Source organism: Tachyglossus aculeatus, chromosome 4, assembly GCF_015852505.1.
Source record: "Tachyglossus aculeatus isolate mTacAcu1 chromosome 4, mTacAcu1.pri, whole genome shotgun sequence".
In the NCBI taxonomy this organism is placed as follows: domain Eukaryota; kingdom Metazoa; phylum Chordata; class Mammalia; order Monotremata; family Tachyglossidae; genus Tachyglossus; species Tachyglossus aculeatus.
In genome coordinates this window covers 134,114,775-134,132,694 of record NC_052069.1, presented here as the reverse complement: position 1 = coordinate 134,132,694, position 17,920 = coordinate 134,114,775, and the positions used below count along the sequence as shown (strand labels likewise).

General features: G+C 57.5%; 2 protein-coding genes across 2 annotated transcripts in view; one reads left to right on the top strand and one right to left on the bottom strand.

Moving 5' to 3' along the window:
* Nucleotides 1-7,284, top strand: part of LOC119926514 (meiosis 1 associated protein) — a 76,932-nt gene extending 69,648 nt beyond the window's left edge. Inside the window, exons 8-9 of the mRNA XM_038744529.1 lie at nt 4,178-4,339; nt 6,743-7,284. Of these exons, the coding sequence (XP_038600457.1) occupies nt 4,178-4,339; nt 6,743-6,892 (312 nt within the window). The 3' untranslated portion in view covers nt 6,893-7,284. The remainder of the gene's footprint in view (nt 1-4,177; nt 4,340-6,742) is intronic.
* A 1,911-nt stretch (nt 7,285-9,195) lies between these two features.
* On the bottom strand, nt 9,196-15,203 carry DOK1 (docking protein 1). Its single transcript, XM_038745724.1, has 8 exons — nt 15,126-15,203; nt 12,645-12,941; nt 12,117-12,213; nt 11,385-11,557; nt 10,399-10,998; nt 10,228-10,342; nt 9,913-10,155; nt 9,196-9,572 (listed from the first exon to the last, which is right to left on the bottom strand). The coding sequence occupies exons 1-8, from the start codon at nt 15,189-15,191 to the stop codon at nt 9,196-9,198; spliced, it is 1,968 nt and encodes a 655-aa protein (XP_038601652.1). The 5' UTR covers nt 15,192-15,203.
* Nucleotides 15,204-17,920: the final 2,717 nt, after the last annotated feature.

The following is a 17,920-nucleotide window of genomic DNA, read 5'->3' as shown; positions in this document are numbered from 1 at the left end:
GTGGGAAGGACTGAGGGAAAGAGGCGGGATGGAGCGGGGATGGAGGGGAAAGGGTGGACCCCAAGGGGAGGAGCAGAAGGAATGACGATGATGGCATTTGTTAAGCGCTTACTATCACCATCAATCGTATTTATTGAGCGCTTACTATGTGCAGAGCACTGTACTAAGCGCTTGGGAAGTCCAAATTGGCAACATATAGAGACAGTCCCTACCCAACAGTGGGCTCACAGTCTAAAAGGGGAATAATAATATGGCATTTATTAAGCACTTACCGTGTGCAAAGCACTGTTCCAGGCACTGGGGAGGATGCAAGGTGATCAGGTTGTCCCACGTGGGGCTCACAGTCTTAACCCCCATTTTCCAGATGAGGGAACTGAGGCCCGGAGAAGTGAAGTGACTTGCCCAAAGTCACACAGCTGACAATTGGCGGAGCCAGGATTTGAACCCATGACCTCTGACTCCAAAGCCCGTGCTCTTTCCACTGAGCCACGCTGCTTCTCTAACTACTATGTGATACCTCCTTCCCTTCCCCACAGCACCTGTATATATGTATATATGTTTGTACATATTTATCACTCCACTTATTTATTTATTTTATTTGTCCGTATCTATTCTATTTATTTTATTTTGTTAGTATGTTTGGTTTTGTTCTCTGTCTCCCCGTTTTAGACTGTGAGCCCACCGTTGGGTAGGGACCGTCTCTAGATGTTGCCAATTTGGACTTCCCAAGCGCTTAGTCCAGTGCTCTGCACATAGTAAGCGCTCAATAAATACGATTGATGATGATGATGATACAGTGTGATCAAGTTGTCCCACGTGGGGCTCACGGCCTTAATCCCCGTTTTTACAGATGAGGTCACGGAGGCTCAGAGAAGCGACCCGCCCAAGGTGGAGCCGGGATTCGAACCCACGACCTCTGACTCCAGAGCCCGGGCTCTTTCCGCCGAGCCACCCTGCTTCTCCGGGAGGCTTAGGGAAGCGGTGCGGCCTCGCGGAAAGAGCCCGGGCCCGGGAGGCCGAAAGACCTGGGTTCTAAACCCGGCTCTGCCCCTCGTCTGCTGGTGGCCTTGGGCCAGCCACTTCACTTCTCTAGGCCTCAGTTACCTCGTCTGCGCTTAGTCCAGTGCTCTGCACATAGTAAGCGCTCAATAAATACGATTGATGATGATCTGGAAAACGGGGACTCCCTCTGGCTTAGGCTGGGAGCAATAACAACAACTGCGGTATTCATTCCTTCAGTTGTACCTGTTATTCTTTATTATTCAATATATAATGTTCAATTATATTCAATAATAATATATTATTCAATATAAGAATAAATTATTATTATTTATTCATTCCATCGTATCTATTGAGCGCTTACTGTGTGCAGAGCGCTGTACTAAGTGCTTGGAAAGTACAATTTGGCAACGGATAGAGACGGTCCCTACCCAACAGTGGGCTCACAGTCTAAAAGGGGGAGACGGACAACAAAACCAAATTAGAAGCGGCGTGGCTCAGCGGAAAGGGCCCGGGCTTTGGAGTCGGAGGTCGTGGGTTCGAATCCCGGCTCCACCAGCTGTCAGCTGTGTGACTTTGGGCAAGTCACTTCACTTCTCTGGGCCTCAGTTCCCTCATCTGGAAAATGGGGATGAAGGCTGTGAGCCCCCCGTGGGACAACCTGATCACCTTGTAACCCCCCCCCCCAGCGCTTAGAACAGTGCTTTGCACGTAGTAAGCGCTTAATAAATGCTACCATTATTATCATTATCATTAGTAGGCGGGCATTTACTGTGTGCAGAGCGCTGTGCTGCTTGGAAAGTACAAGTCAACAATAAACACTCACTATGTGCCGGGCATTGTACTAAGGATTGGGGTGGACACAAACAAACCGGACTGGACACAGTCGCTGTCCGTGTGCGGTTCACAGCCCCCCTCCCCATTTTACGGATGAGGTAAGTGAGGCACAGAGAAGCAAAGTCCACATAAGCAGAGAAGTGGCAAAGGCAGGATTAGAACTCACGACCCTGTGACTCCAAGCCCGGGCTGTATCACTACAACATGCTGCTTCTCTGTGTCCAAGAAGGAGGGGAAGGAGGGAGAGAAATGGAGAGGAGGCCTTCCCAGGCTGAGCTCCTTCCTTCCTCTCCCCCTCGTCCCCCTCTCCATCCCCCCCATCTTATCCCCTTCCCTTCCCCACAGCACCTGTATATATGGATAGATGTTTGTACAGATTTATTACTCTATTTATTAATTTTACTTGTACATATCTATTCTATTTATTTTATTTTGTTAGTATGTTGGGTTTTGTTCTCCGTCTCCCCCTTTTAGACGGTGAGCCCACTGTTGGGCAGGGACCGTCTCTATATGTTGCCAATTTGTACTTCCCAAGCGCTTAGTCCAGTGCTCTGCACACAGTAAGCGCTCCATAAATACGATCGATGATGATGAGGAAGGGAAGGGAGGAGGACCACCAACAAAAAGATAGGCTGGAGATGAAGAGAAGGAATAAAGGCGCCTAAAAATGTGGTTCACGGTGATGTGTGCGAAGCGCTTTCCAAGGGCCAAGCCTAAGCGCTGGGATAGGGATCGGGAGGCAGGAAGCGGCGTGAGAAGCGGAGCGGCCCAGGGCTGAGCGAGGCCTTTAGAGGAGCGCGGGCACCTCACAAAGGAGGAAATGAATCTACAGATCATTTCCTCTTCCTCCTCCTCCTCCTCCTGCTCCCTGGGCGGGGCGCAGGCTCGGCCTAGATCCTCATTTCCTCTCCGTCCGTCCGTCCGTCGGTCGGATGGGCCGCTGCCTGACAATGGCTTGGGCCGGAGAGCAGCGAGGCCTAGGGGCTAGAGTCCGGGCCTGGGAGTGAGAATAATAATAATGATAATAATAATAATAATAATAATAATAATGGCATTTATTAAGCGCTTACTATGTGCAAAGCGCTGGGGAGGTTACAAGGTGATCAGGTTGTCCCCTGGAGGGCTCACAGCTAAGCGCTTGGGAAGCCCAAGTCGGCAACATATAGAGACGGTCCCTACCCAACAGCGGGCTCACAGTCTAGAAGGGGGAGACAGACCACAAAACAAAACATATTGACAAAATAAAATAAATAGAATCCATATGGACCATCCGTCCTGTCTCGCAAGCCCACTTGCGATAAACCTTGGCGCCATCCTTGATTCCCCTCTCTCATTCATATTCAATCCATAAACCCGGTGTGGGCAGGGATTGACTCTATGTACTTTCCAAGTGCTTAGTACAGTGCTGTGCACACCGTAAGCGCTCAATAAATACGACTGAATGAACGAATGAGTCCATCCCTTAACGCCGTCGTTTCCACCTTCACCACATCCTTAAAATCTGACCTCTCCTCTCCATCCGAACTGCCATCCCGTGAATCCGAGCACTTCTCCTATCCCCCCGGCTTACTTTATCGGCCTCCTCGCTGACCTCCCGGCCTCCCGTCTCTTCCCCACTGCAGTCCGGACTTCTCTCTGCTGCCCGGATCATTTTTCTACAAAACCGCTCCGGACTTGTTTCTCCGCTCTCCGAGGATCTCCAGTGGTGGCCCATCCACCTCTCCGGAAAACAGGAACTCCTCACCATTGGCTTTAAAGCCGTCCATCCCCTCGCCCCCTCCTACCTCACCTTGCTATTCTCCTACTACGACCCGGCCCGCACTCTTGGCTTCTCTAATGCCAACCTTCTCCCAGGGGCCTCCATCTCGTCCATCTCTCCGCCGACCTCTGGCCCGGGTCGCCCTCCCTCCTCACATCCAACAGACAATGACTCTTCCACCCCGTTCAAAGCCTTATCGAGGGCCCGTCTCCTCCAAGAGGCCTTCCCCGACTAATTTCCTCTTCTCCCACTCCCTTCTGCGCTGCCCTGTCTCGTACACCCTCCCAGCCCCACAGCGCTTACGGCCCTATCTGTAATTTTATTTACTTCCATCGTTGCCTGTCTCCCCCTGTAGACGGTAAGCTCCTTGTGGGCAGGGAATGTGTCCGTTCGTTCGATCGTATTTTTTGAGCGCTTACTGTGTGCAGGGTGCTTGTAGTAAGCGCTCCGTTGTACTCAGCATACAGTAAGTACTCAATAAATCCGATTGACTCACAAATACCGCAAAAAAAACCCACCTTCCATGCCCACCCGTGGTGACCAGACTAACCCTGGACATGCCCCCTGCCCTTTCTCTGGCAGAGTGCCCTGGATGCCTTGTTGGTGGAGCCCACCTACAACCCCCGGCAGGCCGTGACTCACCTGTACCTGCACCTGAGGAGGAAACTCACCAAGACCCCCAGGTCCCGGTCGCTTGCCCAGCGCAGGGAGCGGCAGTCATCCGAGCAGGCCCCTCCGGCCCAGGTACGGTGGTTCCTCAGTCCTCAGGGTGGGCGGATTCTCCCCAGCTGCTCCAGAGAGGATTCTTCCCAGCTGTTCCAGAGAGGATTCTCCCCCAGCCCCTCCTGAAAGGATTCTCCCTAGCCCCTCCAGCGAGGCTTCTCCAGACAGGATTATCCCCCACTCCTCCAGAGAGGATTCTCCCCCAGCCCCTCCTGAGAGGCCTCTCCAGAGATGATTCTCCCCAGCCCCTCCTGAGAGGATTCTCCCCAGCCCCCCCTGAGTTGATTCTCCTGAGCTCCTCCTAAGAGGATTTCCCCCAGCCCCTCCTGAGAGGCCTCTCCAGAGAGGATTCTCCCCAAATCCTCCAGAGAGGATTCTCCCTAGCCCCTCCAGTGAGGCTTCTCCAGACAAGATTATCCCCAACTCCTCCAGAGAGGATTCTCCCCCAGCCCCTCCTGAGAGGCCTCTCCAGAGAGGATTCTCCCCAGCCCTTCCTGAGAAGATTCTCCCCAGCCCCCCCTGAGTTGATTCTCCTAGCTCCTCCTAAGAGGATTCCCTCCAGCCCCTCCTGAGAGGCTTCTCCAGAGAGGATTATCCCCAACTCCTCCAGAGAGGATTCTCCCCCAGCCCCTCCTGAGAGGATTCTCCCCAGCCCCTCCAGCGAGGCTTCTCCAGACAGGATTATCCCCCACTCCTCCAGAGAGGATTCTCCCCCAGCCCCTCCTGAGAGGCCTCTCCAGAGAGGATTCTCCCCAGCCTCCCCTGAATTGATTCTCCTGAGCTCCACCTAAGAGGATTCCCTCCAGCCCCTCCTGAGAGGCCTCTCCAGAGAGGATTCTCCCCAAATCCTCCAGAGAGGATTCTCCCCAGCCCCCCCCGAGTTGATTCTCCTGAGCTCCTCCTAAGAGGATTCCCTCCAGCCCCTCCTGAAAGGCCTCTCCAGAGAGGATTCTCCCCAAATCCTCCAGAGAGGATTCTTCCCAGCCTCTCCTGAGAGGATTCTCCCTAGCCCCTCCAGCGAGGCTTCTCCAGACAGGATTATCCCCCACTCCTCCAGAGAGGATTCTCCCCCAGCCCCTCCTGAGAGGCCTCTCCAGAGAGGATTCTCCCCAAATCCTTCAGAGGGGATTCTCCCCAGCCCCCCCGAGTTGATTCTCCTGAGCTCCTCCTAAGAGGATTCCCCCCAGCCCCTCCTGAGAGGCCTCTCCAGAGAGGATTCTCCCCAAATCCTCCAGAGAGGATTCTCCCCAGCCCCTCCTGAGCGGATTCTGCCCAGCACCCCCTGAGTTGATTCTCCTCAGCTCCTCCTAACAGGATTCTCCCCAGCCCCTCCTGAGAGGCCTCTCCAAAGAGGATTCTCCCCAAATCCTCCTAAGAGGATTCCCCCCAGCCCCTCCAGAGAGGATTCTCCCCAGCCCCTCCTGCTCACAGGGAAAGTGTGGTGGGGGAAAGGAGCTGGAGGCGGGGCGGAGGGGAGTGGAATCGAGTCAGAGGATTGGAAGAAAGGAGGGAAGCCCCATCCCTGGCTCAAAACCCAGGGTCCTGGCAAACAGTGAGGCTCTGGTCCTCCCAACTCCCTCCAATGGGGTGGGTGGGTGCGGGGAGGGGCTGCCAGGATGAAGAGGGCAGGGGAAGCGTGGCCTAGCAGATAGAGCCGGGTAGGACCCGGGTTCGAATCCCAGCTCCGCCGCTTGTCTGCTGGGTGACCTTGGGCAAGTCGTTTCACTGCTCTGGGCCTCAGTTCCCTCATCTGCGAAATGGGGATGAAAACGGTGAGCCCCACGTGGGACAGGGACTGGGCCCAACCTGATTAGCTTGTACCTACCCCGGTGCTCAGAACAGTGCCGGACACATAGTAAGTGCTTAACAGCCATTCAAAAAAGGGGTGGGGGGGGGAGAAGGGGGAGGCTGAGAGGAGGAAGGTCTGAGCCGAGCACAGGGCAGGGGCACTGTGTCTGCATTCTAACAATAATAATAATGGCGTTTATTAAGCACTTATTAGGTACTAAGCACCAGGGTAGATAGAAGATATTCAGGTCCTTCCTGGGGCTCCCAGTCAAAACCGGAGGGAGGAAAATTTAATCCCCATTCACAGGTGAGGTAACTGAGGCCCAGGGAAGTGAAGCGACTTGCGCCAAGTCACACAGCAGAGAAGTGGCGGAGGCAGGAGTGGCGCCCGGGTCTCCTGACTCTCGGGCCCGTGCTCTATCCACTGGGCCACGCTGCTCCCCCCCGCCCCCGCCTTCTGATTTTCCCGGCTTTCCCCCTTCCCTTCCCCTCTTCCCACCTTTTCCCTCTCCTCCCCCCTTCCCTCCTCACTCCTCTTTCCCCCTCCCTCCTCCTTCTCCTTTCCCACCTGACCCTGTCCCTCTCACCCCCGCCCATCGTCCCCCTTCACCCGCCTCCATTTTTTCCCCCCGACAGCCCAAGAGAGCCCGGGCCACGGTCATCCCCCTGCTCAAGACCTCCGCGGTTTCCTCCTCCTCGCTTCCCGGGCCGCCCGCGGGGCCGAAGTCTTCCTCGGAGCCACCCCTCTTCTCCAAAGAGGATGAGGAATTTCTCCTGGGGATGTAGCTCCCCCCGACCACTCCCTCCCCGCCCGTCCCCCCCCTTCCGCTAAGAGGCCGAGAGGCCCGAGGTTTGCTCACTGTTTCCCGAGCGGCGTTCCAGAGAGCCCGTCCGTCATCACTCGCGACCGCTGGGCCTTGTCCTCCCTCGGCCCGGACTCCTGACTCACATCCCTCCGCTTCCACCCACCCCCGGCTCTCGGTTTCCGATCCCCGGGGGCCCCGGTACCGAAGGCCCAGTTGGCCGCACTCCAGCGTTAGACCGCTCCCGATCCCCTGGACCACCCGAACCCCGCTCCCTCTCTCCCTCCCACCTCATCCTTCATAGCGGGGACCCCTCTCCGAAGGCCTTCCTCGGCCGCTGGCCACGGCAGATTCCTTCCCCATTTCCAAAAGTCCACGTCGGGGGACTTTTCGGAATACAAGGTTGGTTTGAGCCTCACGTCCCCAGCCTCCTCCTCTGTTTTGGCGGTGAGGGGCGAGCAGGGGGATCTTCCTGGTGGGGAAAAGGGGTGCGCTGGTTCATTCAATCCTATTTATCGAGCGTCCACTGTGTAGTAGGCGCTTGGGAGAGTACCCCAGTTCAGTCACTCATATCTATCGAGGGCTTTCTCCGTGCTAAACACTGCACCAAGCGCTCGGGAGAGTGAAATCCCACAACCAACGGACACATTGCCTGCCCGCAACTTAGCTTACGGTCTAGGGCGAGTCCGTCCAGCCTCGGGTTGTAGACACGCGTGCCTGGAGGCCTGCAGTCTGGAACGGAGCCCTTAGTGCCAATAATCTATATGTTGCCAATTTGTACTTCCCAAGCGCTTAGTACAGTGCTCTGCACGTAGTAAGCGCTCAATAAATACGATCGATGATGATGATAATAATAAGAGTCGCGGCATCTCTTAAGCACTTACCGTGGGCCGGGGCACTGTAAAAAGCGCTGGGGTCAATACAGGCCAATCGGGCCGGACGCGGTCCCCGTCCCACGAAGGGCTCGCAGCCTTCATCCCCATTTTACGGAGGGGCCGACTGAGGCCCAGAGAAGTGAAGCGGCTCAACCAAGGTCACCCGGCAGACGAGCGGCGGAGCCGGGATTAGAACCCAGGTCCTTCTGTACACCGGGCCACCCCCGCCGAGGCTGACCACCGATCTCTCGAACTCCTGTCCCGTCAGGTCCCCCCTTGGTCCTCCACGTGTGTTCGTTCATCCCGGGATCTCCTCTGAACCCTGGCAACTTCTCCGGCGAACTCGGGAGCAGCGGAGCCTTGGGAGACCAAGTCAGATCCCCCTCTGGACCGTCAGCTTGTTGTGGGCAGGGAAGGTGGCTGTTGATTGCGATATCTTATTCTCCCAAGCGCTTAGTACACTGCTCCGTGCACAGTAAGCGCTCAATAAATACGATCGACTGACTGACAGATCAGCAAACTCCAAACCCTGGAGTAACGCTGACCCGTCAGCCATCCTAGGGCCCGGATGCCTTTAGGAACAGTGTACTGATCACCCTCAATCGTATTTATTGAGCGCTTACCATGTGCAGAGCACTGTACTAAGCGCTTGGGAAGTACAAGTTGGCAACATACAGAGACAGTCCCCACCCAACAGTGGGCTCACCCTCCTGGTCCAACGCCCTTAATTTTCCTAGCCCATGGACCGACTTGGCTTAGTGGGCTAGATCCCGGGCCCCGATCCCGGCTCCGGGTCCTAATCCCGGCTCCGCCACGTGTCTGCTGTGTGACCTCGGGAAAGCCGCTTCGCTTCTCTGGGCCCCAGTTCCCTCGTCTCTAAAATGAGGATCAAGACTGAGCCCCACGTGGGACACGGACTGCGCCCAACCTGATCAGCTTCGATCCACCCCAGTGCTTAGAACAGCGCCTGACACGTAGTAAGCGCTTAACAGGTACCACAATTATTAGTATGAAAACCCTCCGCGTTCCCCGAGGGAATGGATTCCGGGCCTTCCCGCCTCGTCTGCCCGGAACCCACCGCCCTCATCTTCCACGGCTGCCCCTGGTCCCGGCTGGCGGTAGCCGGGGAGGGGGTGATCCCGGGACGGATGGATTTGGGAACGCCGTCACCTGTTCCCTCCACGAGCTCACCGGGCCTCCGGGCCCGCGTCCCTTCGGACCGCGGTCTCGACCACTTCCTCCTGTCCTCTGTGTGAACGCCCATTTCCCGTGAGGCTCGGTTGCGCCGTCTTTCCCGCACGTGTCCCGGCTGGGTTTCCTGAGTCGAGGGGAATCGACCACGCTCCCACCCACACGTATCCCCCCGCATCCCCGCCTTCCTCCGGCCACGGTCAATCCTTGCCCCCCGAGGTCAGGGTGCCCAGACGCGTGTAGCGGCCGTGACCCGCTCCGCTCGCGGCCCCCCGAAAGCGGCCCCGACCCCCACCCTGGCGATCTCAGAGCGGCAGGAGGGTCCGACAACGGCGGCGACCGGCCCCGACTCCTCCTCCCGGGCCTTCCCCCTCCGCGGACCACGCCGGCCAACTTGGCGTCGGCTTTTTCCGGGATTTCTAAAGATGGCGGGCCTCGGCTTTCCTATTTTCTTTCTTCCGCCAGATCCCCCGGCTCTCTCCCGCTCCTCAGGGGCGACCCGGAAGGACGGGGAATGGCCCTGGGCGTTGGTTAGTCGTGGGGTGACTGATTTCGACGCCTCTGGGTTCACTAAGGGGTCTTTCTCGGCGTCCCGAGCTCGATTTTGGGGGTGGCGGTGAGGCAGGGGACGGGGAACGGGGGGGACTTCGGCCTAACGAAACGTCTTGCTCCTTCAAGACGGGTTGAGAGCCGTCCTCCCCGCTACCCACCGGACCCTCCCGTCCCGTCCTCCTCCCCTCCATCTCGCTTCCTCCTCCGGCCCGTTCAGGCAGGAAGGGCCCACGTGACAGGCCCAAGAGGAAGTCTAGAGTTCAAGCCTGCAGCCGCAAGGCTGAGAGGGGGAGGAGGACAGGGAGAGGAATTGGGGAGGAGGGGAAGGTTGGGAAATGGAGTCGGGGACGGGGGGAAGCGGGGCAGGGCGGGATGCCCAACTCGCGGCCGACGAGCTCGGCGGTGGGCGCGAGGGGGGCGATCCCGGCCCCCGGCTGGGCCGCGGGGCTTCCCGGGGAGGCATCCCCGGATGGGGAGCGGACCCGGGACCGCCCGGAAATCCCCCCTGGAATTCCCGTCCCCCAAACGGCGCCCGCCGCGACGCCTCCGCCCCCTCGCCGGTGTCCCAGGCTCCGACACGGGTCACCCCGGCGCAGGGTTAGAAAATTTAATTTCCTCGCGGGACCGGCTGCCCCGGGGGAGCGAGGTGGCGCCCATTACAGAGAGGTCCACCCCCGGGGACCGGCCCTCGTCCCCAGACCCCCCCACACCGCCGCCGCCACCACGGGCTCCTCTCGGCCGCCCCTCAGATCTCCCCGAGGTCCTCGTACGGGGCCCGAGCCCCGCCGGCCCGCGGCCCGGCGCCGTTGCTGCCGCTGCCGTCGAGGGGCTTGCGGGGGGCCCGCGGGAGGCCGGGGGGCGGCGGGGCCTGGGGCTTGGGGGCGGGGAGGGGCTTGGGGCCACGGGGAGCCGAGGCGGGGAAGGGCGGCACGGCGTAGTCGTCGGTGGCGGGGTCGTAGGGGAACTCGTAGCCGGCGTCCTGCGGCCGGGCCTGGCAGCGCCAGGCCTCGCGGGGGCCCTGGGCCTCGGCGTAGAGGGCGGGGGGCGCGGGCTCGGTGTAGACGGGCTCGGCCGGCCCGCCCAGCGTCGTGTCCAGGAGCTGCTGCCGCACGTGCTCGTACAGGCCCCGGAAGGGCCGGGGGTCCTTCCGCCGGCCCCCCGCCCGGCCCCGCGCCCGGCTGTCCACGGGGTCCGAGTACAGGGGGTCCTGGGGCGGGGCGGGCAGCGCCCGCAGCGCGTCCAGGGGCTGGGCGTACAGGCCGGTGGGCTCGCCCGCCCCGCCGGGCGGGGGGTGGTCGGGGGGCTCCTCGCCCTCCAGGGAGCTGGCACTGTGGCGGCCCCCCGGCCCGGGCCTCTGGCGGCGGATGGCCGACTCCACGGCCTGGAAGATCCGGTCGCCCTGCTTCGTCTCGAACGTGAAGTTCCCGGGGCCGGAGGAGCAGCGGCGGCCCGCCTCGAAGGAGAACATCACCTGGGGCGGGGGGCGAGGGAGGGGGGCTCCAGGTGGGAAGGGGACGCGTCCGCCCCCCTGTTGTGTCATCCCCTCCCAGGCGTGCCCTGCACGCAGGAAGCGCCCGAGACCGGAAGCGCCTCGTGGGCAGGGAGCACGTCTGCCCTCGTGCCATCCCTTCCCGAGCGCTCGGCGCTCACAACGGTGCCCCGCACGTGGCGAGCGCGCAATAAGCACGACCGAAGGCGTGCCAACGCCACCCCGCCGTCCTCTCCCGACCGCTCAGTCCCGGGGAGCGGTCCGGAGAGGGACGGGAGGGCCGAGGGAGTCGCTCCGGGCGCCTGGAAGTTGGGACGGGGAGGAGGCCCGTTTTGGGCCCCCTGCCCGTGCCGCCGCGCGTCACTCACCCGGTCGCGGCCGTAGCGCCTCAGCAGCGTGTAGGGCCAGGTGAAGAGGGGCTCCTGGGCCCGGGGCTCGGCCAGGCTCAGCCCCCGCTCCTCCGCCCGCAGCAGGTAGGGGCCCCGGAGCCCGCACCGCTCGGCCGCCTCCGTCCTCTGCACGGTCACCCAGAACTCGGACGCTGGAGGGGGACCGCCGCCACGGTCGGGCACGGGGGGCCTCCCCTCGGGCCCGTCCCCGAACGGGCCCCCCGCTCCTCGCCCCCGCCCCGCGACCACGACGGCCCGGTCGCCGCCCGGGAGGCTCGGCGGGTCCCCTCCGCCCCGACGGGGCGGCCCAGCCTGGCGGCGACAGCCCGCTGGGAGCCATCCCGGCTCCGGTGACCCCGGGCAGGTCGCTTCTCCTCTCCGGGGCTCGGTCCCCTCGTCCGCAAAGCGGGGGTGACCGCCGCGAGCCCCTCGGGGGACGGGGATCGAGTCCGACCTGACCGGCTCGGCCCCACCCCGGCGCTTAGAAGGGCCTAACGAACGCCACCGGCGGCGTCGTCTCGGCGACGAGCTGGGATCTAGCACGTTTGGTTTTGTCCTCCATCTCCCCCTCGTAGACCGTGAGCCCGCCGTCGGGTAGGGACCGTCTATGTTGCCAACTTGGGCTTCCCAAGCGCTCCGTGCACAGTAAGCGCTCAATAAATACGATCGACCGATCGATGGATCCGCCAGCCCCCGACCCTATCACCTCACCTTCTTCCCTGGAGCAGTACAGGGAATTCTCCAGCATCTCCAGGGCGGGCGCCGGGCCCGGACCGCCGTCCGCGGAGCCGGGGATCGGGCCGTCCTTCTGGAGGGCGGGGCGGGAGGTCACCCACTCCAAAAGACCCTCCGCCCGTCGCCCACCCGCCTCCGCGGCAAACGGGAAGTCCATCTCCTCGCCTCCAACCCGCGCCCTCTCCTTCTCCCCGTCACCTCTGACCCCCGGCCCGCGTCCCGCCTCAAATCCTTCCAAGACCGAAGGCCCGTCCGGCCTTCCCCGGCCGGACCCTCGTCTCCTCTTTCCTCCCTCCCTCCCGCGCGGCCCCGACTCGCTCCCTTTATTCCCCTCGCCCCCCGCCGTGATCTATCGATTCCCGCCGACGCCCGTCTTCCCCATCCAGGCCGTGGGCGAGGAACGCGTCCGCCGTACCGCGGCGTCGCCCGGCGCTCGACGGATACGGCCGGCCGACGGACCGACGACCCCCCGGACGCCCTCCGGCCGCCCGAGCGGGGCCTCACCGGGAAAGCGATGTGGCAGAGCGTCCGGACCCAGGCGGCGCTGGCCTCGCACTCGGCGGCGAAGAGGTAGGAGCGTTGGGCGGTGTCCAGGCGGAAGGCCGCGGTCCCGGGCCGGGGCACGCTGTCCAGGGAGACGGGGGCGACGCTGACGCAGTCGGACAGCCGGATGACCTTGCGGTCCAGGCGCCGGGACCCCAGCCGCTCCGCCCCGCTGGGCTCCTTGCCGTCGAAGAACTCCAGGCGGGCCACGCCGTGCTGGCTGGGCGGGTACAGGACGGACCACGTCTTCTTCCACCTCTGCGGGGACGGGCGGGGGTGAGGCGGGAATGGCGGGACAGGAGGGAAAGGGCGGGAGCGGCCCTGGGTTCTGATCCCGCCTCGGCCCGGTGCCTAATCCGGGCCTCTGGTTCCTCGACTGGGAAACGGCGATTCAGTCGGTCGTACTTATTGAGCGCTGTGTCCCCCTCTCCATCCCCCCCATCTCACCTCCTTCCCTTCGCCACAGCACCCGTTTGGACATATTTATTTTACCTTTACATATCAATCAATCAATCAATCGTATTTATTGAGCGCTTACTATGTGCGGAGCGCTGGACTAAGCGCTTGGGAAGTACAAATTGGCAACACATAGAGACAGTCCCTACCCAACAGTGGGCTCACAGTCTAAAATCTATTCTATTTATTTTATTTTGTTGTATGTTTGGTTTTGTTCTCCGTCTCCCCCTTTTAGCCCACTGTCGGGTAGGGACCGTCTCTAGATGTTGCCAACTTGGACTTCCCAAGCGCTTAGTCCAGTGCTCTGCACACAGTAAGCGCTCAATAAATACGATTGATTGATTGGTTTTGTTCTCCGTCTCCCCTTTTAGACTGTGAGCCCACTGTCGGACAGGGACTGTCTCTATATGTTGCCAACGTGTACTTCCCAAGCGCTTAGTCCAGTGCTCTGCACACAGTAAGCGCTCAATAAATACGATTGATTGATTGGTTTTGTTCTCCATCTCCCCTTTTAGACTGTGAGCCCGCTGTTGGGCAGGGACTGTCTCTAGATGTTGCCAACTTGGACTTCCCAAGCGCTGAGTCCAGTGCTCTGCACATAGTAAGCGCTCAATAAATACAATTGATTGATTGGTTTTGTTCTCTGTCTCCCCTTTTAGACTGTAAGCCCACTGCTGGGTAGGGACCGTCTCTATACGTTGCCAACTTGTACTTCCCAAGCGCTTAGTCCAGTGCTCTGCACAAAGTAAGCGCCCAATAAATACGATTGATTGATTGATTGATTGATTGTGTGCTAAGCGCTTGGGAAGTCCAAGTTGGCAACATATAGGGACGGTCCCTACCGACAGCGGGCTCACAGTCTAGAAAAGGGACAGAGAACGAAACCAAACATATTAACAAAATAGAATAAATATGTACAACCCAAGCGCTTAGTACAGTGCTCCGCACCCAGTAAGCGCTCAGTAAATACAACTGAACAAAGGTACAAAACAAATAAATAAATAGAGGACTCGACCCCCGGCTGTCCCTCCTCCTTCGCCGGGGGGGTCCCAGCTGATTGAGTGTGGGAGAGGGGAATAGAATAAGTATGTACAACCCAAGCGCTTAGTACAGTGCTCCGCACCCAGTAAGCGCTCAATAAATACAACTGAACGAAGGTACAAACTAAATAAACAAATAGAGGACTCGACCCCCGGCTGTCCCTCCTCCTTCGCCGGGGGGGTCCCAGCTGATTGAGTGTGGGAGAGGGGACTAGAATAAGTATGTACAACCCAAGCGCTTAGTACAGTGCTCCGCACTCAGTAAATACAATTGAACGAAGGTACAAAATAAATTAATAAATAGAGGAATCGACCCCCGGCTCTCCCTCCTCCTTCGACGGGGGTCCCACCTGATTGAGTGTGGGAGAGGGGAATAGAATAAGTATGTACAACCCAAGCGCTTAGTACAGTGCTCCGCACTCAGTAAATACAACTGAACGAAGGTACAAAATAAATTAATAAATAAAGGAATCGACCCCCGGCTCTTCCCTCCTCCTTCGACGGGGGGGTCCCACCTGATTCAGTGTGGGAGAGGGGACTAGAATAAGTACGTACAACCCAAGCGCTTAGTACAGTGCTCCGCACTCAGTAAATACAACTGAACGAAGGTACAAAATAAATAAATAGATAGAGGAATCGACCCCCGGCTCTCCCTCCTCCTTCGACGGGGGTCCCACCTGATTCAGTGTGGGAGAGGGGACTAGAATAAGTATGTACAACCCAAGCGCTTAGTACAGTGCTCCGCACTCAGTAAATACAACTGAACGAAGGTACAAAATAAATAAATAGATAGAGGAATCGACCCCCGGCTCTTCCCTCCTCCTTCGACGGGGGTCCCACCTGATTGAGTGTGGGAGGGGGTGGGAAGATGGAGCCCCCCCTTCCCCCCCAATTTGGCTTCCACCGGTGTGGGGGGACCCCCCCCCCCCAGCCCCTTCCCCCCGACCTTGGCCCCGAAGCGGTGACTCTGGCTCTGCACGAAGAGGGGGCCCTCCAGGGCGGCCCCGTCCATGACCTCTGACCCCTGACCCCTGACCCCCCCCCCGCAGCCCCCCAACCCCAGCCCAGGCCCGGCCAGGCCCGTTGCTTCCTGCTGCCGCGGGGCGACGGGCGGGGGGGGGGCGGGGCTGGACCGGGGGGAGGGGCCAAGGGCACCTCCCCCGCTCCCCTCCTGTAGCCGCCTCCAGCCCTAACCGTCATCATCATCATCATCAGGCCATTGGTTAAGCGCTTACTATGTGCCAAGCGTTGGGGCCTTTACAGGGTGATCAGGTTGGCCCACGTGGGGCTCACAGTCTTCATCCCCATTTTATTCACATTCATTCAGTCGCATTGATTGAACAGTTATCATCATGATGGCATTTATTAAGCGCTTACTACGTGCCAAGCGCTGTTCTAAGCGCTGGGGACTTTACAGGGTGATCAGGTTGTCCCACGTGGGGCTCACAGTTCTTCATCCCCATTTCCTTCACATTCATTCAGTCGCATTGATTGAACGGTTACCATCATCGTCATCATCAACCTGTATATATGTTTGTACATATTTATTACTCTATTTATTTATTTATTTATTTTACTCGTACATATCTATTCCATTTATTTTATTTTGTTAGTATGTTTGGTTTTGTTCTCTGTCTCCCCCTTTTAGACTGTGAGCCCACTATTGGGTAGGGACCGTCTCTATATGTTGCCATCTTGTACTTCCCAAGCGCTTAGTACAGTGCTCTGCACACAGTAAGCGCTCAATAAATACGATTGATGATAATGATGATTCATTCAGTCGCGTTTATTGAACAGTTACCATCATTATCGTCATGATGGCATTTGTTAAGCGCTTACTATGTGCCAAGCACTGGGGACTTTACAGGGTGATCAGGTTGTCCCACGTGGGGCTCACAGTCTTCATCCCCGTTTTATCCACATTCATTCAGTCGCATCGATTGAACAGTTATCATCATGATGGCATTTATTAAGCGCTTACTACGTGCCAAGCGCTGTTCTAAGCGCTGGGGACTTTACAGGGTGATCAGGTTGTCCCACGTGGGGCTCACAGTTCTTCATCCCCATTTCCTTCACATTCATTCAGTCGCATTGATTGAACGGTTACCATCATCGTCATCATCAACCTGTATATATGTTTGTACATATTTATTACTCTATTTATTTATTTATTTATTTTACTCGTACATATCTATTCCATTTATTTTATTTTGTTAGTATGTTTGGTTTTGTTCTCTGTCTCCCCCTTCTAGACTGTGAGCCCACTATTGGGTAGGGACCGTCTCTATATGTTGCCATCTTGTACTTCCCAAGCACTTAGTACAGTGCTCTGCACACAGTAAGCGCTCAATAAATACGATTGATGATGATGATGATTCATTCAGTCGCGTTTATTGAACAGTTACCATCATTATCGTCATGATGGCATTTGTTAAGCGCTTACTATGTGCCAAGCACTGGGGACTTTACAGGGTGATCAGGTTGTCCCACGTGGGGCTCACAGTCTTCATCCCCATTTTATTCACATTCATTCAGTCGCATTTATTGAACAGTTATCATCATGATGGCATTTATTAAGCGCTTACTACGTGCCAAGCGCTGTTCTAAGCGCTGGGGACTTTACAAAGTGATCAGGTTGTCCCACGTGGGGCTCACAGTCTTCATCCCCCTTTTATTCACATTCACTCAGTCGCATTGATTGAACAGTTACCATCATCATCATCATGATGGCATTTGTTAAGCGCTTACTATGTGCCAAGCGCTGGGGCCTTTACAAGGTGATCAGGTTGTCCCACGTGGGGCTCCCAGTTCTTCATCCCCTTTTTATTCACATTCATTCAGTCGCATTGATTGAACAGTTACCATCATCATTATCGTCATGATGGCATTTGTTAAGCGCTTACTATGTGCCAAGCGCTGGGGCCTTTACAGGGTGATCAGGTTGTCCCACGTGGGGCTCACAGTCTTCATCCCCATTTTATTCACATTCATTCAGTCGCATTGATTGAACAGTTATCATCATGATGGCATCTATTAAGCACTTACTACGTGCCAAGCGCTGTTCTAAGCGCTGGGGACTGTACAGGGTGATCAGGTTGTCCCACGTGGGGTGCACAGTTCTTCATCCCCGTTTTATTCACATTCATTCAGTCGCATTTATTGAACAGTTACCATCATTATCATCATCATAATGATGCCATTTATTAAGCGCTTACTACATGCCAAGCGCTGTTCTAAGCGCTGGGGACTTTACAGGGTGATCAGGTTGTCCCACTTGGGGCTCCCAGTTCTTCATCCACATTTTATTCACATTCATTCAGTCGCATTTATTGAACAAGTTACCATCATCATCATCAACCTGTATGTATGTTTGTACATATTTATTACTCTATTTATTTATTTATTTATTTTACTTGTCCATATCTATTCTATTTATTTTATTTTGTGAGTATGTTTGGTTTTGTCCTCTGTCTCCCCCTTTTAGACTGTGAGCCCACTGGTGGGTAGGGACTGTCTCTAGATGTTGCCAACTTGGACTTCCCAAGCGCTTAGTCCAGTGCTCTGCACACAGTAAGTGCTCAGTAAATACGATTGATTGATTGATTGATCGATCAATCATCATCATAATGATGGCATTTGGTAAGCGCTTACTATATGTGCCAAGCGCTGTTCTAAGTGCTGGGAACTTTACAGGGTGATCAGGTTGTCCCACGTGGGGCTCACAGTCTTCATCCCCATTTT

Bases quoted from the DNA above. Each gene is read 5' to 3' on its own strand.
- DOK1 (XM_038745724.1), bottom strand. From the start codon at position 15,191: ATGGACGGGGCCGCCCTGGAGGGCCCCCTCTTCGTGCAGAGCCAGAGT. The intron at 10,999-11,384 runs GTGAGTGACGCG...CCCCCGCCCCAG, and splicing joins GGCGCTACGGCCGCGACCGG to GTGATGTTCTCCTTCGAGGC. The intron at 10,156-10,227 runs GTCTGGGGACGA...CCCCCGGGGCAG, and splicing joins GGCGGCGGCGGTGTGGGGGG to CCGGTCCCGCGAGGAAATTA.